This window comes from Merops nubicus, unplaced genomic scaffold (genome assembly GCF_000691845.1).
Source record: "Merops nubicus isolate BGI_N331 unplaced genomic scaffold, ASM69184v1 scaffold31992, whole genome shotgun sequence".
NCBI lineage: Eukaryota > Metazoa > Chordata > Aves > Coraciiformes > Meropidae > Merops > Merops nubicus.
Genome location: NW_008593394.1, coordinates 8,181 through 31,393, shown reverse-complemented (window position 1 = coordinate 31,393; position 23,213 = coordinate 8,181). Strand labels below are relative to the sequence as shown.

General features: G+C 35.6%; 1 protein-coding gene across 1 annotated transcript; it reads right to left on the bottom strand.

The window, feature by feature from the left end:
- Positions 1–1,494: 1,494 nt before the first annotated feature.
- POLK (polymerase (DNA directed) kappa) lies at positions 1,495–22,208 on the bottom strand. The gene is made up of 14 exons (XM_008935439.1): positions 22,071–22,208; positions 19,642–19,761; positions 15,912–16,064; positions 15,401–15,532; positions 13,641–13,794; positions 11,223–11,438; positions 9,354–9,478; positions 9,009–9,175; positions 7,736–7,768; positions 6,140–6,236; positions 4,783–4,954; positions 2,974–3,930; positions 1,724–1,775; positions 1,495–1,579 (listed from the first exon to the last, which is right to left on the bottom strand). Exons 1-14 carry the CDS (start codon positions 22,206–22,208, stop codon positions 1,495–1,497), a joined length of 2,601 nt encoding a protein of 866 aa, XP_008933687.1.
- Between the last annotated feature and the right edge of the window lie 1,005 nt (positions 22,209–23,213).

The window sequence follows — 23,213 nt, the reverse complement described above, 5'->3', positions numbered from 1 at the left end:
GATACAGTCAACAGAGTCAGCCTACACACTCTGACCTAGTCCAGCTAATTTGGTCCAAAGCAGATAAGAGAGAACTGAAGCACATTTTGGAGTTAGCTTAGCTAACTAAAACACCTAAAACACATCAGGTACACATTTGTTCGTTTCAAAAACAAGCAAGCCCCCCCAGTACTTTCAAGACAGTAAACCAACAAAACAGATGGTTCTAGAATAGCTACTTCTTTAAACCAACAAAACAGGTGCTTCTAGAGCCATGACTTATTTTAAAGATTTTGCAGTTAAAAGGCAGTTTAATTCATACAGCATTTCACATTCTTTGTATAACTTAAGAAATACACAGTCATCATAAATTATTTGCCTGAGAAATATTTAATTATTAATTAATTTGGTGTGAACAGAAAAAAATCTAAGCAGGGTATTTTAAGTACTTGCACTTTACAACTTCATCCTTCCACATGTGCACTCATAAAATATTTTTTATTCATAAATACAAAATAGGTTTGAAGAGAAAGATTGGTAAACAGTAAGAAGGTTCAGCATCTTCCATATTTGCACATCAGTTACATTATTATTGCACTATGAGACTTTTTAGAGTAAATTTACTGCTCCTGACAAGTAACAATTTCATAATTGCAAAGATAATTGAAGTTCTAAAGTGTCTTTGGAAAGGACAGGGATCAAATAGCATTTGTCTGACTGATCTGGAGGAATCCTTCTCTCATCAACGGGTTTTTAAACATTTTTAAAGTTGGTGATGTCATCCTGTATCTCATCACGATGAGTCCTTCAGGGCTGGTCCATCTACTCTTACTGAAGTAATTTTCAGCAACAGCAATGAAAGCTTGACTGTACTCTAAATTCTCGCTCTTCTCCCTTTGAAACTGTCAGACTAATCAATTTTTATGTCCACTGAGAAGACAGACATTTGTAAGCCGAAATCTTGCAACTCAGCATTTTTGTCATCACACAGCTAAAACCACAATTAAATTTGGTGCTGAATTGTCCAAGGAAATGTCAGTCTGCTCTATTAGGGATACTGCAGCCAACACAACCAACACAGAAGACGGCAGTTCGGGTGTGGGAAAAGCCTTCAGTAAGCACAGCGTGGCACCTTAGCTAATGATTCCTGCTTCCTAGGGAGCTTGCCCCATGGACATCCTCAAGGGCAGCTCTTATATCCCCGTTCTACATGTTGAACAGCAAGTGTTGTTAGCTGGTGATGCTAACAAAGTTCCACATGTTCAATATAAACAAAGCTGAAGTGCTAGCAAATTTTGATTTTTGGAAACAACTGTGAAAAAAAGTAGTATTCTAAAAAATAAAAATTACCTCAGTTGTACCTCTTCTTCTACCTCAAACATCATGTTCTTTTCACACAGGCATACAATGCCTCCAAAGTGACAGGCACCTGAATCCAGCCTACCATCAGTGATATATTAATTCGCAGTCATAAAACACTATGAAATACTTCATATAGAGTATGTTGCTGTACAGTCATTTAAAAAACTTTTCAATGGTATGCTTTGAATCGCTTGACTTGGCCTTTTTTGATACTGACTGTGAAGTTGTTAGTCCAGACCTAAAATTAAAGAACAAAAGAAAAAAAACAGTGAGATTTTAAAATATACAACGCATACCTACATGACTTTTGAAAGATCTAATATTTTCTAAAGTTTATTGTTTTAAAATTACTTGTGTACAGAAGTTTCCAGAAAACCCTTACCTTTTTGTTCCTTGTGATGGATTTGTGCACTGCTGTCTTCTGTTTGAACCTCCTGAAAAGAAATTGGAAACAACTAGAATTAATTACTTCAATAAAGAAAGAATGCTTCAGAAGCTACACACACAGCAGAACTTTTAAAAGACTAGTTTTGGAAGAACAGTTGTGGGTAAAGCTCTTCTTTCCTCCCTCTTTTTTTTTTTTTTTTTTTTAACATAACCAAGTTTAATCTGCTTCAAGGAGCAGGTAACATTTTTTTTAATCTGCAGTTTGAATACTGGATATATTAACGTTTTTAAAAGAGAAAAACAAAACCCCTTTACTTTATTGAATTCCAAGTGATTAATTTGAACCTTGCGGTAGTTTTCAGAAATATTTCAGCATAACAGTGTTCAATTTCAAAGTGATTGTCAAAAACTGTATTTTTGATTTTTTTTTTTTTATCCTGTGGGAGAAAACCAGGTCTTTTCCAAAAGTAAGTTTTCAGTTAAAACAAAGCTTGTTTGCACATGTAACAGCATTGTTCTTCAAACATTTTCTGTGTAAAAGATGCACATTGTCAGCCTTAATCATGCTTTGATAATTCTAAAACACTAGTATTTTAACTTCCTCTTATAAAGCTCCCACATTAGATTAGGGACAAGATACTTTAAGCGATACTTAACTGCCTCTGCTAACCTAGCTAATGATTATCTCTTCATCAAGACCAGAAACTGCTTGAGTAAGTATGCTACTGGTTAGGCACATTACAGGTACAGTTACGTGATACACTTTATTAGATGAAAAACAGGTCTGCAAGTTCCTGCCCTCACGCTTTAGTTCACCACCTCTGTTTTTGCCCCCACATTACATAATGGAACTTTTCCGTCAAATGAATCTCTGAAACAACACAGGTTGAACATTTTTTCATTGACTTTCACCTAAATCACAGTGGCCTTTCCAACACTCTTCTATACATGGCTGGGGTGTGGCGAACATGGAGTTTACAGAAATGTCCAGTAATTCCTGTGTCACCACACTGGCAAATGAGAATTCACTGTGTAACTGCCATCATTCATAAATCTAGTTTGCCATGAAAATGGATTTTACATTTTTTTAATAAAAATATTCACTCCTATACAGGTCTTACTCAAATTAACTTGTTGCAAAATTGTCAAAGCTCTGAAAAGTTCAAAGTACACCACTAACAAATTATTTTAATTGTACAAGCAGGTAATTTGAATACTCAAATATATCCTCATGCACATACTCACCAACTCTATTTGAGTTTTCCATATTATAAGTCTCAGTAGGAAAATCTTTTTTTTCAGTCAGCTCCTGGATAAGGCCTTTATTTAAGCAGACATCCACATGTCTGTTAAATGACACAAGACTGGTTGTTTTCTGTTCTGAATTACAAACTGGACAAACAAGAACACTGTCTTCTTTAGCTTCCAAGAAACAGGATGAACTGGTTTCTTCTGCACGTTCAGTTTCTCCAAAATGGTCTTTGTTGTCTAGTGAAGCTTTTTGGGGGAAGAGACACTGTTTCATACACACACTTCTAGCAATATCACTGAGGTTGCTAGGCTGTCTTTTGCTGTGAGGTTTATCAGGTACTATCTGAATGATTTTTTTTGTGCTCTTGCTGCTAGAGTTGTCTGATGTACTTGCAGACTGGTCTGCTCCTGCTAACTGATCTGTTCTATTTTTTTGACGTTCATCAACATTTTCATTTTGAAATTGTGGAAGAAATTTAAGAGTATTTTCTCTTGAAATGTCATTCTTGGATATTTCCACAGTATCTTTAACAAGAGTCCCATTAAGACACTCATCAATATGCCTATTAAACTCTTCCAAATTGTCACTGCTTTGCTCTTCAAAGCAAACAGGGCAGGTGAAGATTGTACACACATTAGAATTCTCTAAGTCTGTAGCTTTCTTTGTTTCTTCCACAAAATTTGCTGATGATTTACCATCATGAAAGGGCTGCTGACATGCAGTTTCATTCAAAGACAGATTCTCATGGTTTAGTTGCCTTGCAGCTCGTTTTTTATCAAAAAAACTCCCTCTGGGAGATGCTTCTGAATTTTCGGTGAAGTACTCTTGGTTGGACTTTGCTGGCTGAAGCCTAAGAAAACTAATCTCTTTTCCAGATTTTAAGAAACTTGTAATGCTTTTTTGTTGGTACTTCTTCTCTTCTTCACTTAGAAATCCTGATACTCGTACACCTAACGATGAAAAACAAATTATATTACCAATTTATGTAAGCTTGATACTAATTCTTAATGAACAGCTTTTGAAGTATTCATTCTCTCAACAGAAGTGCATTTTATCTCTAAATGGAGGCTGTATTACCTAGAAGTCCTAACAATGGACCACAAGATCCATACAATTTTATCAGACCCAAACACTTGCCCAATTATATTATTAATTTCAATATCCATGACGTTTTAACTGATTGCACCATAACATCAGGCTATAGACTTCGTTATACACAATTCAGTCTGAAAGAGTTTTAAAGCTTCCCCAAAAATCTTTTTTTTTTTTTCCCCCTTTAGCACATTATAGTACCATAGACAAGTAAATTTTATGTATCACCAAATGGTTCAAATAGAAACACACAGATCTTGGAACTGAAACAGAGCTTACTTTTGACAGAAATTTCCAAGTTTCTTGCAGAATATAACATCTTCAAATCTAGAAGCACTTTTATTTAAAGAATTTGTTTCTAAAAGAGGTTATGGACAGGAACTATCTGCTGCTGTGGTGCAAAGCAAGTTTAAAAACTCTTTTAAGGCTGTAGAATTAAGCACTCCTACGTATTGAGATTCTGCTCTCATGCTGATGTGTATAATGGTTCCAGGGCTACCAGGTGGTAGGAACAGTACAAACTCAATTAGAAATATATTCCTGAGCCATCAATTCAGCACTCGAGACCTCTTTCACTTTGCAAAAACTAAGAGGGTAACAGAGAAAGGATAAATCCATTTATATTGATTTTACTTTAGAGTACAGTCTATGGCTTTGATACACTATAAGATCTAACTCTGGAAAGGAAGAATGAGTTTGAAATATTTTACCCATAAGTCTTATCCGTAAAGGGTGAGGAGCAACACTATCAATTTCTGTCCCTAACAATTCTTTAGCAACAGCAAATATCTCCTCCTCAGTAGAAACAGAAGACAGCACAGTTAATGCTCTTGTTTTTACTTCAAAGTTCACATTCTTCAGCTTCAAGGTAACAGTTTTACCCTTGGAAACAAAACAGGAGGGGAGAAGTTAAGCATGTCATATACAGCACAGAAACAATTACGTAGCATCTATATGCACGCCCTAAAGCCACAGTCAAGACTGTGTGCCTACCTGCATACCGTACGAGGCGCTGCCATGGATGTGTCTGCAAGATTCTGCACTTGCTCCTAAAGTGCTGCTGAAGTTGAATTCTCTGAAGTGGGTCATTCGACTATGGCACCTAGCAGACCATCTGCCACCAGTGCATGTCAAAGATATTTCATGCCCTGACCGCAGTCACAACTTCTACCCTGTCTAGAAAAAATTATTTCCTCACTTGGAAACTTTCACTGACAGATACCTTAACTTTGCTGGGAAAACTACTAAGAATGTGTAAGTGATATTGAATTAAGGATCTGCTGAAAACTTCCTCCTGCACAGTTATTATAAAGAGCCACACACAGCATCTGTCTTTGGCACAGATAATTCCCTGAGAAAACCTTCCAAATAATTTGTGTGATTTAGCATGTCCATCCAAATGTAAATAGTGGCACTCCTTCTGTTCTAGTGCCTCTGTAAGCTTATCCCTTTGTCCTTCTTAGCTGATGATTTCCCTTTCATCTTGCCATCTTTTGAGAAAAACTTTTATGGCTGAAGAATACTAATCACAATCCTTTTACATCTTGAATAATATCCCTTGCTTTACCACAAAGACCTCCGTAACAAAGTATGAGCTGTTCTTTCCAGATGACAGAAGATGTAAGGAGAAGGAACAGAGGGACTGCTCCTACCCTTCGCAACATTGAACGAATAACGTGTCAGCAAGCTTGAGACATGCAAGCCTCTCAAATTACACTACTGGCTATTGCCTGGATCCTGTATCAATATGGGAGACAAACACTGTTTGAACGTGACTGACCCAAGCACAGCTCATAAGACAATCAGCTCTAATATTTCTTCATAAAAATTGCTTTTAGCATAAAACATTCATTTGATCAATTACTTCAAGTTTTTTCTAAATGTATTATTAGACAGCCACCTGAACAGTATCAAAATTCTGCCTAAATCACTGTAAACATCTGCAAATTAAAGGATGGAGTATTATGAGAATTGATTACTGTTGAAAGCAATCACACTAATGCTGCATTTAGTAAGACGGAGTGCAAAGTGCTGTCTTTTTGCAAGTAAACAGAATAATATAAATACCTTAAGCCCCTCTTTCTGTAACTCTTGTGCAAGGTCTCTGCAGAGTTCTCGACACAAGCTGTACTGGTCTTCGGCTCTGTTTATTTCACTGAATGTTCTAAGATAAAAACAATCTTTTTTTCAGTATGAATCCTAAAATCTGTTCAGTGGCTGCCATCTAAAAGTACTTTTTGCACAGTTACACAAAACTACATGAGATGAAGGTTGTGCAGGTATGAGTGTTCACTTTAGGAAAAACTAATATTAATACAAATATTATACAGAAGTATTTGTGCACATTTATTTTTCAAAATGTTAGCAAAGCCCTTCAAATAATTAAATAATTTGGCTTTCAATTTTCATGCACTATCTGAAAATGTGTCAGATTTAAGGTGACTAATTGTTAAATATTTGCAAGAGAGAATACTAACACCAACTGAATTAATGAAGCCAGCCAAGTTATTTCTATTTAATCTCCTCTGTATAGTGCTGTGTAACATGAGAAGAAAGAAAGGATTAGAAAGTCAACTTCTTAGCCAAGTATCAGAAATAAATAATGCAGATGCTAAGAAAAACATGCCAGCTAGGACAATTATGTCTAGCTTCAGAGGAGAAAAAAAGTATCTTTCTGCCAAAAACATTGTTAATTGCCTTTGCTGCAGCTTCTTAGCAGGGGAATTAACAGCACTATTTTTCTGTTGTGCATCTTCTTTTTAGTAATCATATGAGCAGAAAGGTAACCTTCAGTTAGTAGTGATTTTAAGAGAAGCAGGAAGCAAAACTTAAGAGCTGCCAGACGCTTCTGGAAAGGTCTCAGATTCATTGTTTCATGCCAGGCTTTAAACTTATGACTGTAAAGACCCCTGTAGTTACACTGGATTTCACATCTCTCTGCTATGATTCACATTCCCCTAACAATGTTTGCTTGCTGCCAAACTAGCGGGTGAATTATTTTACTGTAGGTCTCATGCCATTATGCGAGGAGTCACTCATGTTAACCCAGTAATGCTGCAGTGATTGACAGCATCGCAATGCTGCAGTAACTGGGAAGCTGTCAGAGTCCTACCTCTACGTTCTTGTAGAGATTGTTCCAATGTTCTTGCGGTATCTCCTTTTTAAAAAGGAACTTCTCAAAATGACATACACAACTTTAAGGAACTTTACTCTGATAAAAACTGTTTGTATGTTAATAAACGTAAGCCATTTTAGTTAACCCTGCAATTATTGCCTACTTTGCAAGTCTACCTTATGCTATACATTCCATGCATGCCACTGCAGGCTACTAGACTGATACTGACATTAAACTGGAATATAAAAAAAAAAAAAATTCAAATCCTTATATATTTCCATCCTATATTATGGCTTAAAGACCATTTTGATGTATTAAAGGCATTAGGAGAATCAGATGATAAAAGAACACAAAAGCACCTGTATAGTATTCTGAAACCAAGAAAAAAACAAAAAAGCCTGAATCTGATTTAGTGAGCTTGTGGTATGTGCAATTTTTTAACATGTATAAACACACAATAAATTTATATGACTATAAAAGTATACACTACCTAGAATTAAGTAGGTTTAGTGGTTCATGTAATTTTTTTTGATATTAAAGGTGCATACCTTTCAGTGCTCATACTTTTTCTTTCTCCATCCCTTTAAAAACAAAAACAATTTATTATACTCGCTTTACCTAGAACTGTTACCTTTTCAATAAACTGACTCAACTATCATGCTTCAGAAACTAAGATTAGTCTCTCCTATGGATGTCTTTTTCTACAAGTCTTATATATCAAGCTTAAGTGAGCGTAAAATGCAGAATGTATTTAAAAAAAAATAAATCAAGCTACTGCAGATGAAATAAAGACACAGATCAGTCAGAGACATGAAAAAAAGAAGTTTGTAAAAAAAAAAAAAAGGGAAAAATAACCCCAAAAAACAAAACACAAAACTCCCCTCTTACATTAGGACAATCTTATTTAAAAAACCACAACTAACTACTATAGAATTCCAGCCCTTTGGGAAGGCTAGCAGGATATCCAAGGAAGGGAAGAGAAAAAAAAAAAAAAAAGAAAAAAGAAGGTCCTTTCTTTTAAAAGAAAGGATTTGGTTACAAATTAAGCCTCTTGGTTATACAAACAGCAAAACACTGTTTTGTGTATTTTTAAGAACAAATGTTCCATGTTTGTATCTATACAGCCTTAGAAATGATGCATGTTATTGAAAAGAAGTATTCACTAGGAGGACTGATTTCTCACCCCAAAACAGGAGGCCAAAAAGCCATTAAAGTAGTACGAACTTAAAGGAACAGATATGAAGCAGGTTATAAAAATAATCAGTTCTAATCCAGCAAGTTCACAAGTTGATAGTACAAATATATATGTAAACACGATAGGAAACACAGAAACTTCAGATACTTTCATTAGAAATACGACACTTTAACATGAGAGAAGATTAGATAGCAATGTAATTTTCATTACAATTGTATTACAATAATAAAAGACTATGAATATGAATTGGTTTTATAGAAGAAACATGACTGTACACATTTGAGTAGGACAACTCATTTCTCTTTCGCTGTTTTAGTAATTTTGAGGTTATCCCAAATGATACTGACTTGATATACACTTAAGTACAACTTCTACTGAGACTTTTTGGATTTCATGTTAGAGACGGCTGTACAAAATTTTGCTCTTTAATGTTTGTCTGTGGTGTGTGTATATTAGCCGGAAGTATAATAATAACAGGTATCACAGACCTTTAAAAATACATTAAGCCAAATTTTCATAACATCCATTTGTTAATACATTAAGTCTTAAAATGTAGAGTATCTAACTTAAACAAGGAAAAATTTAGAAGAATGTAAAACACAGGAGAAAAAACCATCAAAACATACTTTTCCAAATGTGTTGAACCCAAACCAAGGGAAATATCCAAGAAATTACGCCAAGACGCTTCTGAAAAAAGAAGAGAAAGCAGTGCCCTCTGCTGGTAAAGTTCTGAGCAAGTCACAATTCCAAGGGCTTTTAACATCTTCTCTGTTACTTTTCCTATACCTGGCACCTGAAAAAGAGTAAGTATCATTATGCTGGAAACTTTCCATTTGTTTATCTAATACCGAGAACAACTTGAGTCAAACACAACCGGGGAGATGACATAGAAAAGTATATTTTTTCAGCAGAAATCTTTCTTTCAGAACACAACAAATACATATGGTTGCAAACGTCATGGTTTCTCTTACCTTTCTAATGGGCAAATCTTTTAGGAAGTCGAGCACTGCTTGTCTCTCAGGAACAATTCTGCACTGTCCATTAGGCTTGTTACGATCACTGCACATTTTTGCTAACGTGGTATTTGGCGCTATTCCTTAAAAACAAACACACACGGTATTCTTAAAAAACACAAGACAATGTTTAACTTCAAACATCCAACATTTAAAAGCACAGAAGTAGCCTACGCATTTGGCAATGACTAAATACAAGCAAAAGACTGACAATAATTGATAAGCATCTTTGTTACAATTCTGCAAAAGCATTTTGTAATTGATATGTGAGAACATACATACATGTGGTAAATGAAATATAATGGATGACAAGATAAAGTGTACCTACTATTTTAAGATAGTCAGGGTAACACAACATGTGCTTACCAGTCATGAGAGGTTAAATACCAAGTGTTTAAAAATAACATTTGTGACATGATTGAATGTTTTTATGATGATTATGATAAAAGAAAAGGAAATTCTCACAACAGCAGTTAAAATGAACTCTTAATGAGAAGGAGGTATTTCTTCCTGTATTTCAGCAAAAAGACTAAATTAGTTTGGACAAAATTCACCAAATTAAAGTCTCCTGTGGGCCACCACTGCTACGTAGTCACTTAGAAATATATACCTATTTCACTGACACTTGCAGGGATGAGGAGGGATTGCTCTTTTCTATCAAAGTAACTGTTTTTACAATCAAACTCTGGAATTGGTTTTGCAGGAAAAATAGGATTATTCTGCGCAACAGCCCTAGTGGTCTACATTTTTATTTTCTCACCCATCTAACTTACTCAAGATGGCAGAAGGAATTCTATTTATTATTGATTATCACCATTTTTTCAATAAGCTCTTTTTTTCCTATCTGTTTTGAATTTTCAGGTCAATTCCCTGATACACTTACAAAAGCTATGTCTGTTTTCTAAATGCTAACTTATCCCTAGGGTAGATAGGAATATTTACTTCAGTCGAATAAAATTTTGCTATAACTCAAGATATAACATACATAGTGGGGGTGTGGGGTGTCTCATCCTGCTTCTTCCTACCCTCTGTTCCTGTACCCTTGCTTACATTCAACACTGCCCTGGCCTTCTGTATGTGCTTCATAAAGCTCAGCTCTCCCTGATGCCTCACTGACCTGGTTCACAAAGCAGTTTGGATAGCATCCAAACTGAGTGGCTAGGGACATACACTTTTTTTAGTGACCTAATCCAGATTATTATCAAAACAGCTGAGATTGACAGGTAGCTTGCCTGAAGTCAAAAGATGTAAAACCTGAATGGTAAATATTAAAAAGCTAGTGAATAGCTTATTAATTTCAACTTCTCTGAGAACTAAATTTTTAAGGAATTTTGATATTGCCTTGAGTTAGGAACAGTGTGGAGAACTGTTAGACATATTTAACAATATAGACCTGTTATTCAAGTTAACAGCAATTTAGCAACCAGCAACAGATTTCACAACAACCACAGGCTTACAAAAACAATTTACATGAAGCACCATACCAACAACTACCAGTGCTAAAATTTGCTCCTGAGTGCACTGGTTACTCTTCCACATTACAAGAAGAAAGAAGAAAAAAAGATTATATAACTGTTCCTATGATTTAAAAAAAAAAAAGCCCCCAAAACAACAAAAAGACAAAAACCAGGAGTGGCTTTGATAGTCATAGCATCTCTTGAAACACCTGAAAGTCACAGTCTTTGCAGACTTGCAGAAAGAACGTTCTCTCTGCAGCACAAGAATGCTGTGACAATGCCAGTTTCTTAATTAATGCCCTCCTGAGATTACAGTAGAAGACATTATGGAAATACGAAGCAGTATTATTATTTGTATGTGTCTGAATACCTGCACTAGCAGTCAGTTGAGTTTTCTGCTCAATCCTAAAGCGAATTTCCTTCACAGCTTCCTCTGCAGACGTTCCAAAGACAACTGAATTTTCCGCTGATTGACCTCTTTGGTCAGGATGATCATCCATCAGAGGTGTGTTGTCTTCAAACAGTACCGGTGAAGAAGAGTATCCACCTTCATTAAATTTGGCAGACATATTTGTATCATCTTTATCTATGTTTGACAGAAACACCAACAATTAATACACCTATATGAAACATACACTTTATCGATTTCTTTCTGCAGTGGCTGAAGAAAGTTCATTAGCAGTTGTATTATTTTCTGTTTGGGAAAAAAATATGTAATTATTTAGCCAAAGCAATTTAATTGCTTTTTTTTGTTCAAAAAAAGGAGAATATTAACTGCTTTGTTCTTAATAGCATTTGAGCTTGGCTGAGACTGGAAGAATTGGCTAGGAGACTGGATGTAAATTCCAGAAAAGCAACAAGATTTAATGGCCTACTGCTGTAGCAGCAGAAAAACATCAACATTTTGGCATTACTTTTTGTTTCATATTAAAAGCCAAATGTTCCTTTTTTTGTGTGGAAATAAAAATCTGTTGCAGAAGCTTTTTCAATATTCTCCAAAGAAAATTAGGGTTCTGGAATATCTGGTTCTGGGACTGCCAGCCTGGTGAGCCTGTCTTCATTTGCAGTCATGGCAGAGGAAGTAGTGTTAGCAGCCCTTTGTCTGACTCGACAAACTTTACTATTACTGTCTCACATTCCAAGCGCTTCTTTGTATTTCGGAAGAACAAAGATGTTAGAGAAATATGAAAAGGCACATGACAACACAGCAGTGGTACTTATTTTGTAAAGACTATGCCAGTTTATTTCTTTCTATTCTATTAATGATTTTCAGTAGCCGAGTATCCTTGATTATACTTTTAATGCCTATTTAGATAATTTTTGAATACTGATAATAAGAATGTTCTGGTTTTTGCATCAACCAACCATTTGTATGACTCCTCCTTCTTTATTATTCCTGATGTGGTATACAGTTGTGGATGCAGTTCCAATTCTATCTTCTAGAGCCAAGTGAAATCCAGTCATACCCTGAGCTTTACTGTAACTCCTACAGTGCTCATTATTTTATACATATTTAGCCTTGTAAAATAATCATACAACTAGAACTTACTCTGTGTTTGAAGACTGCTTCTCATGTTTCTGATGTACAGAACCCACTATATAATTTTATGAAACATCTTTGCAAAATACAAATAACCTTTACAACAGTAATTTTATTCTATATATCCTTAAGTCATAAGATTATTACTACTTATTTGCAAAATTTTCATGTTGGAACTGTAAAGGAAAAATACACACTCAGAACACTAAAACTAATTTGAGTTTAATAAGCCTAGCACCACACATTTTGTACCAGATAAAAAGATTAAAATCCTTCAAGTCCAAATCATTAGCAGCATACCTTTTATGCACAGGTGAATAGTAGAGGAATTTAACCTGTAAACTAACAAATCAGAAGGAGAGAGTAAAAAGGAGGATGAATTATGCAAGGACTTAAGTATCTACACTTTCAATGGGTGCAGCATTTCTGAAGCTTATATTATATCTGTGTTTAACTATCACCCTCTGCTCCCAAAGCCAGCAGGGTAATGTGGTTAGCCTAACTACACCATTTTAGAAGACACACAGCCACTCTCTGGGATGAGTCTCTCATATATGTTGTTCCCCTTGCCCTCATTATCAGGCCTTGAATATACTGGGGACCAAGTAGACAAACAAAAGAGATTTCTTCTTTCTACTAGCCTCAATGTTCCTGGGCACCACCAGGAACCATAACTGCCTTCCTTACAGGCCTGGAAGGTCCCAGGCACCTGGGCAACCTGGTGCTGTTGGTGTCCTTGCCACAGAAGAGGGAAGCGTGACAGCACCCACAGCTGTCTGTAGCACCCAGCACTGTCAAGTCCTAACGGAGAAGTGGGACCAGAACCGCTGCTGGACAGTGAGACTGGGATCCCCTGGTGGCCACGGACACCTCCACCATCATCCGCTTCCTCCAAGGACTGAGGGATTGACTTGTACTCTTCATATAATTTTTTGACTCTAGATAATGACTGTTGCGTTGCTACAGCAAACCGTTTATTAAGATTTGAGACAATCTGCAGAGGTTCTAGGTGATTAGAAATGGTAAGTTAGGTTGTATTATAAATTCTGTAATATGCTACTTACTGATACTGCTTGTAGAAATCCTGTGCTATTCTCATGTGCTATTCTGATCATAATTGCATGTTAAGAAAACAAAGCTTAAATTATAAGTACAATGTAGTGGCATCGTTGTTCTATCAACGATCCCCAAAAGAAACCATCTGTCCCCCAGTGTCAGGAGGCTGAGTGAGACGAGTAACTTGATTACCTTTTTCTGTAGTGCTCTCTGTGTTAAAAACGAATCTTCTCTTGTCTTCAGGCCAGTTCACTCTTTCTTCCAAATGCTCTGTTATGTTCAGGTAGGCTTCATCTAGGCCCATCGGCATAAAATTTGGATCGTATTCAGCCAGTATTTCTCTAACCTTGATAAACACATTGTGAAAGTTTAAAGTCTCATTGCTGTAAAGGCAGATCTTGACACAGAGTTACAAGGTGAAGAAACATACTCTAAAACTTCAAGATGACCCATCAATATTAAGGATATTTATAGAACACATTATTTATTGATATTGGAAAACTATAGTGCTGATTCTTACAAGTAGGAAATAGCAATAGTAAATGAGAATTAAACAGATTTTGAGCAGTGTATTTTACTAAAAACATCTTTAAGATCAGCATATGAGGACTCCACAGGCATCAGGTTCACAGACACTGCAGTAACCACCTGAATAAAATTCTGGGGACCTGGGAACTGGGCTGTTGCACCTTTCTGTGCACTGCATGTTAGACATCACATATGCAAAGGTTAAAAAAACCCCACACTTAATCTTTAAATTACATTCAAACTAAAGTTATAGCTTATGTTTCAGAGCACTGGTAAATGCCACAGGCAAAACTCCTTAGAAAAATCTTCAGTGGCAAGTGCATTTTCACAAAAGACAACATAAACTAAATGGTCAAAATAAAATCTCTACCTTCTCTCTTCTTTTTTTTGCCCCTCTCTGTTTTTTTTATTTAAGGAGGAAAATGTGACTGCATCATGTTTTTTCTATCAGGTTTGGTCAAAATCTTAGGTATCACATTTGTTCATATGTACTTCATCCTTCTGAAACTAATTAAAGATAAGATTCACTGCTCAACTTTTAATGACAAAATTAAATAAATTATTTTCAACCCAAATCCCAAGATAAAAACATAACTAAAAGAACAAATCAACCTGAACCTTTAATATTTTACCCCATCAAACAAGTGAAATACATATAATGAAATTCAAAAACCTTAACAAGTTCAAACCCACCCTGAAATACTCGTTTTTATATGTTTTTTTACAACAGAAGTGAGAAAAATCAAATAAGATCAAAATTAATAATTAGCTTACATTATTTATGTGTAGAGACTGAGCTTAATAAAAATTAAAAAAATCTTGGCCTAATTTTATTGCAGGAGACTTTTGAAAAAAAGATTTTTTTTTTTGGCACAACAGGATTTTGGTTATCCTGTGTAATTCTCCTGGCACTAAGCAAGATTACTTTTCTTAAAGCAAAATGTGACTTCTTATCTCCGCAAATTTTCGCTTTTTGTTCCAAGTCTCTTCTGAAACAACACTTCAAGCTCACTAATGCTCTTTGCTTCTCTCCCCAGTAATTAGCATTCAAAATGATCAGGCACTGTATGAAATTATCATCTCCATGTTTCCTATGTACTTGCAGTATCCTAGTAATTAGATTAAGCTCCATGGTTTTGAAGTGTTAAGAATAATAATGCTCAGATGGTATCACTAGCTCACTAGGAAGTTCTGAAAATTGTGATCGGCATCACTGTTGATTTCATTAAAATGGCAGGATGGGTGAGTGCAATGCTTTTTCATCTTCTTGCCCAAAAGCACCAATGTCTTGTTTAATTTATGTTCAAAGCCACATGACTGAAGAACTTAATAATTACACCATCACTTCCCAAATTACCTAAAACTGATGTATGGATAGAGTCTAAGTACACTGACTTTACATTAGAAAGAACTTTCAGACTTACCTCCTTACTCACTTTGCCGTATTTTTCGAAGTTTAATGGTACTATAGTTAGATGTGGACATAGCTTTTTAGCAATAAATCCAGGCATAGCTGCACGTACACCATATCTCCTAGCATGGTAATTTGAGGTGGACTTAGGAGAGAGTTTAAATGAGTTTAGTGTTCAGTAATCAAGTTTTTTTGAATAATCGAGTTCTAATCATATATCTTCACACAGAAAAGACTGGCAAGGCTAAGAGTTTACATGTATTCAGCCCACCACCCACCTTTCAATTGGATTACAGCCTTCAAACATTCATCAGTACCCTCCTCACAGAAAAATAAAAAACTGCTTACATGACCTACTCTAAGAAGGAAACTCTAAGGGTTTCCTCTATTATTTTTGGTATTTTTCCCACACTTATAAAAATTCTCTGTATAACAGTATCATTATACGAGGTTATTACTATATGGTTTATTAAACTTTAGATTCATGTAATTGATTTCTATATTAGCTCGACATTGGGCCTTACCAACATACTCATTGATCCTACTGCTATAGGTTTGTCCTTCAGCTCTGGATGGTCTCGCATCTCCACAGCTGCATAGAAGGCATCCATGTCAATGTGTACAATTGTATTGCTGAGGTTACGGCTCTGCTCCAGTTCTGTCACAAGCTTGTCCACCTGAACAGAACAAACCAATAACCAAAAAACTATTAACCTGGCAGAAGTGCAGCACTACGGATGATCCTAAAAACTCAAATGCAGCTGGTTAAAAAAAATCCACACAACAAACCCAAACCCCACCAACGCATCACCAATAAAAATCATGCCAATAAAGTTTCTAATGAAACTTGCTCTCAGAGGGAACACTGCTGCAGCAAATGGTACAAAAAAATCCACCCAAAACCCAATGAAAAAACCCCAACTCTACAAACAACAAAACCCCACCTAGGTGGAAAAAAAATGCATTGTCCAATTCAGACAAAAGCTTTGTAAGACCACTGAGTAAAACAGTTTTAGCTACTGTGATTAAAACAGATTTAGCTACAAGTTTTTGAAAAAAAAAATAAAAAATAAAAAAATGCTGTTAGAGCATCCAATACCCCTAAATTAAGCTATCACACTCTAGAAAATTGGCCTAAACAGGTGAAGAGAACACCAGCAGCTCAGAGGGCAGATCAATTTCTTTTGTCTTGTCAGAAATAAGGCCTCAGGTTAATTTACTGCTAAATAAGCCACTGTTAATCCTGTCATAAAATTCCTCAACATTTGCTACAGTAATCCATATCATATAAGGCTGGATTGCTATTAAAATTGCCAGATGACTTCTAAAAGAAAAGCCCATAAACAAAAAGTGCATTTCACTCCAAAATTTAAAATTGTATCCTCTGATAGTAGGCTGTGAGCAATACTGCTGCTCCATTGGCTCCATGGTGTTTTGAGGCAGAGGCCGAGTCCACAGACCTCTGCAAGAAATACTTTAATTGTGCTTAATTTGCTTGCATTCTTTGACCAAAAGACTTGCAGATCATGTGCTTGTCTCTGAAATATCTTTTAACTATGAATGAGATATAAACTGTGAGTGTCACCAGAACACGAGTGCATTATTTCACAGGTAATTTTGAAGGTCTAGTAATTTAAGATGACTGCATTCGCAGTACCACACATCACTCTAGAAACCAAAGAGAAAATATTGATAATTAAAAGAAGAGGAAGTGCTATCAAACTATGATTATCTAACCATGCTAATGACTATGGTAACCTCTAATTACACAACAAAAGGTTGGTACTGCTAGCAAAAAAAAACAAAAAACCAAAAAAACAAAACCACAACACAGAAAACCAACAGGCATAATAGAGCTCAGGAAATTCAAGTAGTGAAAAGGAACCAATGTTTCACTTTGCTTGCAAGCAAAAGGACACACTCACACTCCTGGTATCAAGATACTACCACAGAATCCATGCCTCTGGATTGACTGTAATGGGTTTATGGTCCTGAAGCATTATTTATGCACAATTTGTATGGTTACTACCATCAATTGCTCTTTGTTACCTAACTTCTGCATTTCAATTGATCACATTTATAACAAGCTTCTTTTTGCTTTTTTCTCCCCAAATTTATTTCTACCATGATACTTACTGATCAGCAAACATAGGCACCTGAAGAATGAAGCAGAATTACATTCAACTCACCAGTGCCACATGTGACTCACCAGAGAAGGCAATTAAACAACACACAGCATGTGTTAAGAAACCACACAAGGCAAACAAGACTTGCAAAGGCAAAGGTGGAGACTGAGGACTTTAATGGGGACTCTGTGGGCATAGACAAGGACTGCTTTGGAAAGTGGACTGATGGTAATATGTGGAATGTGGGACAATAAAAGGAAAATTCAGCATAGGATAAATTAAAGGAGAGGCGAGCACAAAAGGGTCAGAATTTGTGATGAAGAAATGAAAGCAGCAACAATCGTGAACCACAGCTTATCTGGAATGGTTTGGATGGAACCAAAAGCCAAAATTTCAAGAAGTTTTTATAGCAACAAAGATCGACAATTAGCCAGCAAACAAAGTGTGCATGCTATCGCCCTCCAATGACAGTTCTTGTGCAGTATGCCAGTGGACCTAGCAGTTACTCCTTTGGAAATAAAGATGACTACTATGTGAAAAAGTGGCATAAAGATTGCAAACATGGGGCTTGAAACTCAGGTCCCAGTAAGACCCACATGAAATAATGTCTTTTTTAAAGCTTTCTTCTTCTTCTACAGAAAGCAATTTTCATATAAAGCATTAGAAGAAAATAATACGTTGCAAGATGAAAGCATAAAGTTCAGAAAGAGACAGTATGAGGATAATAAAAACAATTAATATTTTTGCTTTCACTGTATGCATTATATATTCCTTAATTACATAACCATACACTAATTTTACAGAATCTGTGCCATTCCTTTTATAAGAAAGACTGTTCTCTGTAAAATAAGTTCTGTGGTGAAAGAAGAATGAAAATCCAAGTATTTTTTCATATTTACTTAAAAGCTGCCCCAGGAAATTTAAAACAAACAAACAAACAACTAAACTAAATAAACAACAGAACAAAACTGACAAGCAGAGATGTAACTGATCCACGTCAAAATTCTCTGAAAACTATTGAGGCATACAGGTTAGTGATAAGCTTTTCAGAGGTACTCAGTAACTGCAAGCTTTTCTAGACAGATTTATGACACTGGCAGCTAATTCACAGAAGTGATTTGCAAATCTGTAATGAACAAAAAAAGATTTTATACTAAAGCTCAGGACCTACAATCCTCACAGACGCATTTAAAATTAATGGATATGTTAAATGTTCATGTGCTTCAGCTTCCCACCTACAAAACAAAAATATGACTCTGCTGAAGTTTCGCAAGAATAATTTAAAGAATTCATTCGTGTACAACATAGAAAAGTCTATGAGGAAGTCAGTAATTCTGCATTCAAAGCTGGATTAGACTAGTGTACAACAAACAAAGCTCAGGGCCACCCACTGAACAATGAGCACAACAGTAAATATTGAATAATTGCCCACTCAGTGAACACTGTCTGCTCTGTGCACTGAATGAAGCAGAAATCCTGTTAGGGAAAACAGCAAGCAATCACGCAATTAAAGACTGAATCACAGTGAACATGAACAAGGGAAGGACTTAAGACCCCAGAAGCAACTTTAATTCTGTTGCACCTAAGAATATTTAGGTTGTTAAACAAAAACAACAAGATTGCACACTATCCGTCATTAGCATTTCAGAAGAGAAATAGCCTCTTCATCTTTCTAGTTCAGGACACTGACATTTCTTGAGACTGCTTGCCATGATAATTTTTTAATTAATTAGCATAAATAAGGAATAAATTATACCCAGAAGAGTTGCCAGCTGTGATCCCCCTCATCCTATTGCAAGGCCATGGAACACAAATATACGTGCATTATAAAAACAGAGTAGACTATATGATACATAGCAACAAGCTATTTAACAAAATGTTTACATAAACCGTAATGACATCTCTTTAACCGATCAGACTCTGGGAACGTTTTAGAGTGATTTTACAATCTACTCTTCTGGCAAATTTTTAATAAGAGTGCATCACCAAAACAGTGTGCACGTTTGCTCGTATGACTAACAGCAAAGTTGTAGTTAACACTGTGCTTTTCACTAGAACTTAATGCTTTAGACCAAAACACCAACATTTTTATCACGCTCTATTTACTGAAAAAAGTTTTTACTAATACCTGCAGCTGTGCTTTCAAGAGCTGTTGTGTTGTAATTTTCTCTTTTAGCTGCATCATTTTTTCAATTCGTTGGTTAACTTGCTGATCTTTTTTAAGTTCATTTTCATAAAATCTAGAACCCTGGAAGAAAAATCCAAAAAGATTAAGGTTTTGACTTTTCCTGTACAAAGAACCACATTTGATCTTTAAAGAAAACATAAAAAATAGTAAGTTTTTAATGCATCCTTTGGTTTTTCATATAGATGATACAGAAGAGACCAGTGGTGCTTTACATCTCTCTCCTCAAATGACACAAATCTATTTCTCTCTTCCAGAGCCCTCATACTCAGACATGTGTAAGCAAATATTCAGGGAACTTACTAGGTTTACTCATTCTAACACTTGACAAGAAAAATTCCAAAATAGTAGACAAAAATCAAACTATTCTTTGTAATACCACTAAGATAAGGAGCATAAAATAAATAAATAAATTAAAAAAAACCCTGATTTGAACATTTTGCAAGGCTTCCATAGAGTTTACTCTACATGGAAATAAATAATGACATTGTAAAAGCCAGATCCATTTATAATGCTGAGTATTTCATTAACCACTTCATCTTGAAGCACCTTGCAGAATTAGAAGCTGTTTGGAAGAGGATGATGAAAAGCAAATGAGTATAAAGAAACTCTCTTGTTCTCAGGTATGTCATTGCTCCTTCAAAAAAAGGAATGAATAAAAGATGTAATAAAAACACAAAAAGACAACAATCAGGTGGAAAATATATAATGTAGCTTCCCTCACAATCAAATAGAAAAGAGGAAAACTAAAATCCAGGAAATAAAACACTTTTCTTGCAACATCTGCTTAGCTCACAAAAGAAATAACCTTTGCAGGAAGAGGTAATGTGTCTCTTACTACCTCTGATAAAATCTGCAAAAATGGACAAATTGTTAGGCCAATGCCTCTGACTACTGACCTGTCAATGACACCAAGAAGTCAGCCATAGTCAAGTACGGATCAGACATTTATGTAAGGAGCAAAAATATCCACTTTTACAATAATGATAAAATCTTGAATGGCAATACTGTAATGTGTCATATCTCATTGCTAAGAAATCTCTAATTAGAAGAAATTACGGTGTGTTTCCCTTCAGTATCAGACACATGCTGGTGTGGGAAGCAACACAATACTCAAGACTGTTATTAAGCTGTGGTTTTTTTTACATCTCTTTTAGTAATTCACAGTTGAAATGCTTTAAAATTTGTTGTAATACAGTTGTGGGTAGGTGGGTGTAATTTTGAAGACTAAAGAAACACTTAAGGAAAAGAACGAATGCTGCTTTTCAGATTGCTTGAGCTGTATCTAGTATTTACATTCTCTCGCTCTTTTTGATATAAATATATCCTAATACATGTATGTCTCCATATCAGTTTTGAATGCCTATTTTACAGTTCATTCTATTTCGTACCAGAAAATGAAACAGTAACTGTTCTGACAAAGTAACTTATCCAAATGTCACCATTAGGGATATGTCTGACAAAACACTAAGTTTTCAACAGAGTGAATAGAACAAATAGAAGAAACATCTAATCAACAAGGGTCTTGATGGCATATAAAGTATCATCAAAGTGAAAATGCAAAGAAGATAACATTTTCCATGTAGGAGCTGTTCATAGTATGTTTTCCGTTTCCCTTGACCCCTGCCCCTGCAGCATATCACAGAGGAACAGCAGTCAACACACAACTCATGAGAAGAACAGCAAGCACGTAACCTGGGACTAACAGCAACACCAAATGAAATACACATAGGTGCAAGGAGAAGTAACTGTAAGAAAACCCAGAGTTGCTCAAATAAAGTGTTATCCCCATATAGGTCTATGTGGAGACTCTCCAATAATAAGTAAGAGGACTAGTATTTCAATGTTTACTAGATTTGTAGGGTCCCCTGTGGATCTTTGGTACAAAGTTGCATACTACTGGCCACCTCTCCAATACTGAGAAGACAATCAAGAAGACACCCAGGAAGCACAAAGAAATTCTGCTGAGAAAACTAGAAAAACAAGATTATATCAGATTCATCAGTTACAGGAAGGTGACCAATAGAGGTAAATCTACTTGGCTAAGTAATGATGGGGCAGGCAAAACAGAAAGTGGAAAACAAGAAGCCTAAGAAAGCTGAAACCTTCACAATTACCTCTGGACAATGCTATTTAAGTACTGCTTCATTCAAAGAGGGAGTACCTAAGGACATACTTCCATGTCCCTGTGGATGAATCCAACAGTACCTTATGACACCCTAAGCTACAGCTTCTCCCCCTCCTCCACCTACAAGCATACGTTCCTAGAAGATACCCTCTGTTTACACCCGTGAGGGATAAAATTTGGGAAGGGAGGAAGAGGGCTTTATAGTACTGAACAACAAACAAACCACAAGATTAATAAAACCAACCTTGGTAGCTTTCATGATGATGCTGTTGATTTTCTCTTTATCCAAACCCTGCATTCCAGCTTTATTATCATTGAGGCCCATTCTAAGTAGAAATCCATCACTGCAAGAGCTGTTACCAACTTTTTTCATGTTGTCCATAGTAGCTCTTGATAGCAAGCACCTCTTTTAAAACTAATACCTGAAAAAAAAAAGAATTAGAGTAATATATTTGTTTCTAAATTACACCTGAACAATACAAAAAAAAAAAACCAACTTGGAATTAGTTCGTATATTTATTAAGAAATGTTTTATGCTTCTAACAAACATGAAGACCTGCACTCCTGTAGAGCAACTGACCTGCACACTCACCATATAAAGCCACCTCTAAAGAGAAACCAAGACTTTTTTATTAACTAAAAAATATACTATGTAAGAAGTTCCCTTACAGAAATATTTTAGCACCCCCAACTTCAGATGAAGGCCTTACCTCACCTCATCTTACACATGCATGAGATTTATACCTGTTATCCTGTCAGATGAAACAATACTGCTTTAAACACACAATACTGCTCGCTAGATTATTACATTAAGAGAACAGAAACTTAATTACTTTTAAACTGCAGAAGACCATCATTCCTTTAGCCCTTGTTCCTGCTTGAGACAAGCCATAGAATCTTTTCCAGCGATTTCTAGCTTAAATTTAAACAAACTTTTGTTTGGGTTAAAGCTCATCTTTTAGAAATATATGGCTTCTATTAGATGTTTTCAATAAAACCCAATAGTTTAATTCAGGGTAAAACTAATGTATTTTTTTTTCCACTAATTTGTAGAGACATAGCATCCAACTGTTTGAACTAAACAAGCCTTTACTACTCAGTTACCACTATCATTTATTTCTTATATATGCAGGTACTTGTGATATGTGAAGTCCCGACATCTTCCCTTGCTGCCTAGACGTGAAAAGAGATTAATCCTTCCAGGATCTAATGATATGGTAATTTGTCCAGTTATTAACTTGATCTTCGAAAACTAAATAAAGCAAATTTTACCCCACGTAGCATGAATCTGTGGTTTTATTTTTGCCAGATTAAAACAAGTAGCATCCAAGTGTAAGACTAGCATAAATTACTTAACATATATTTATTACTGGAAAACTATACTGAA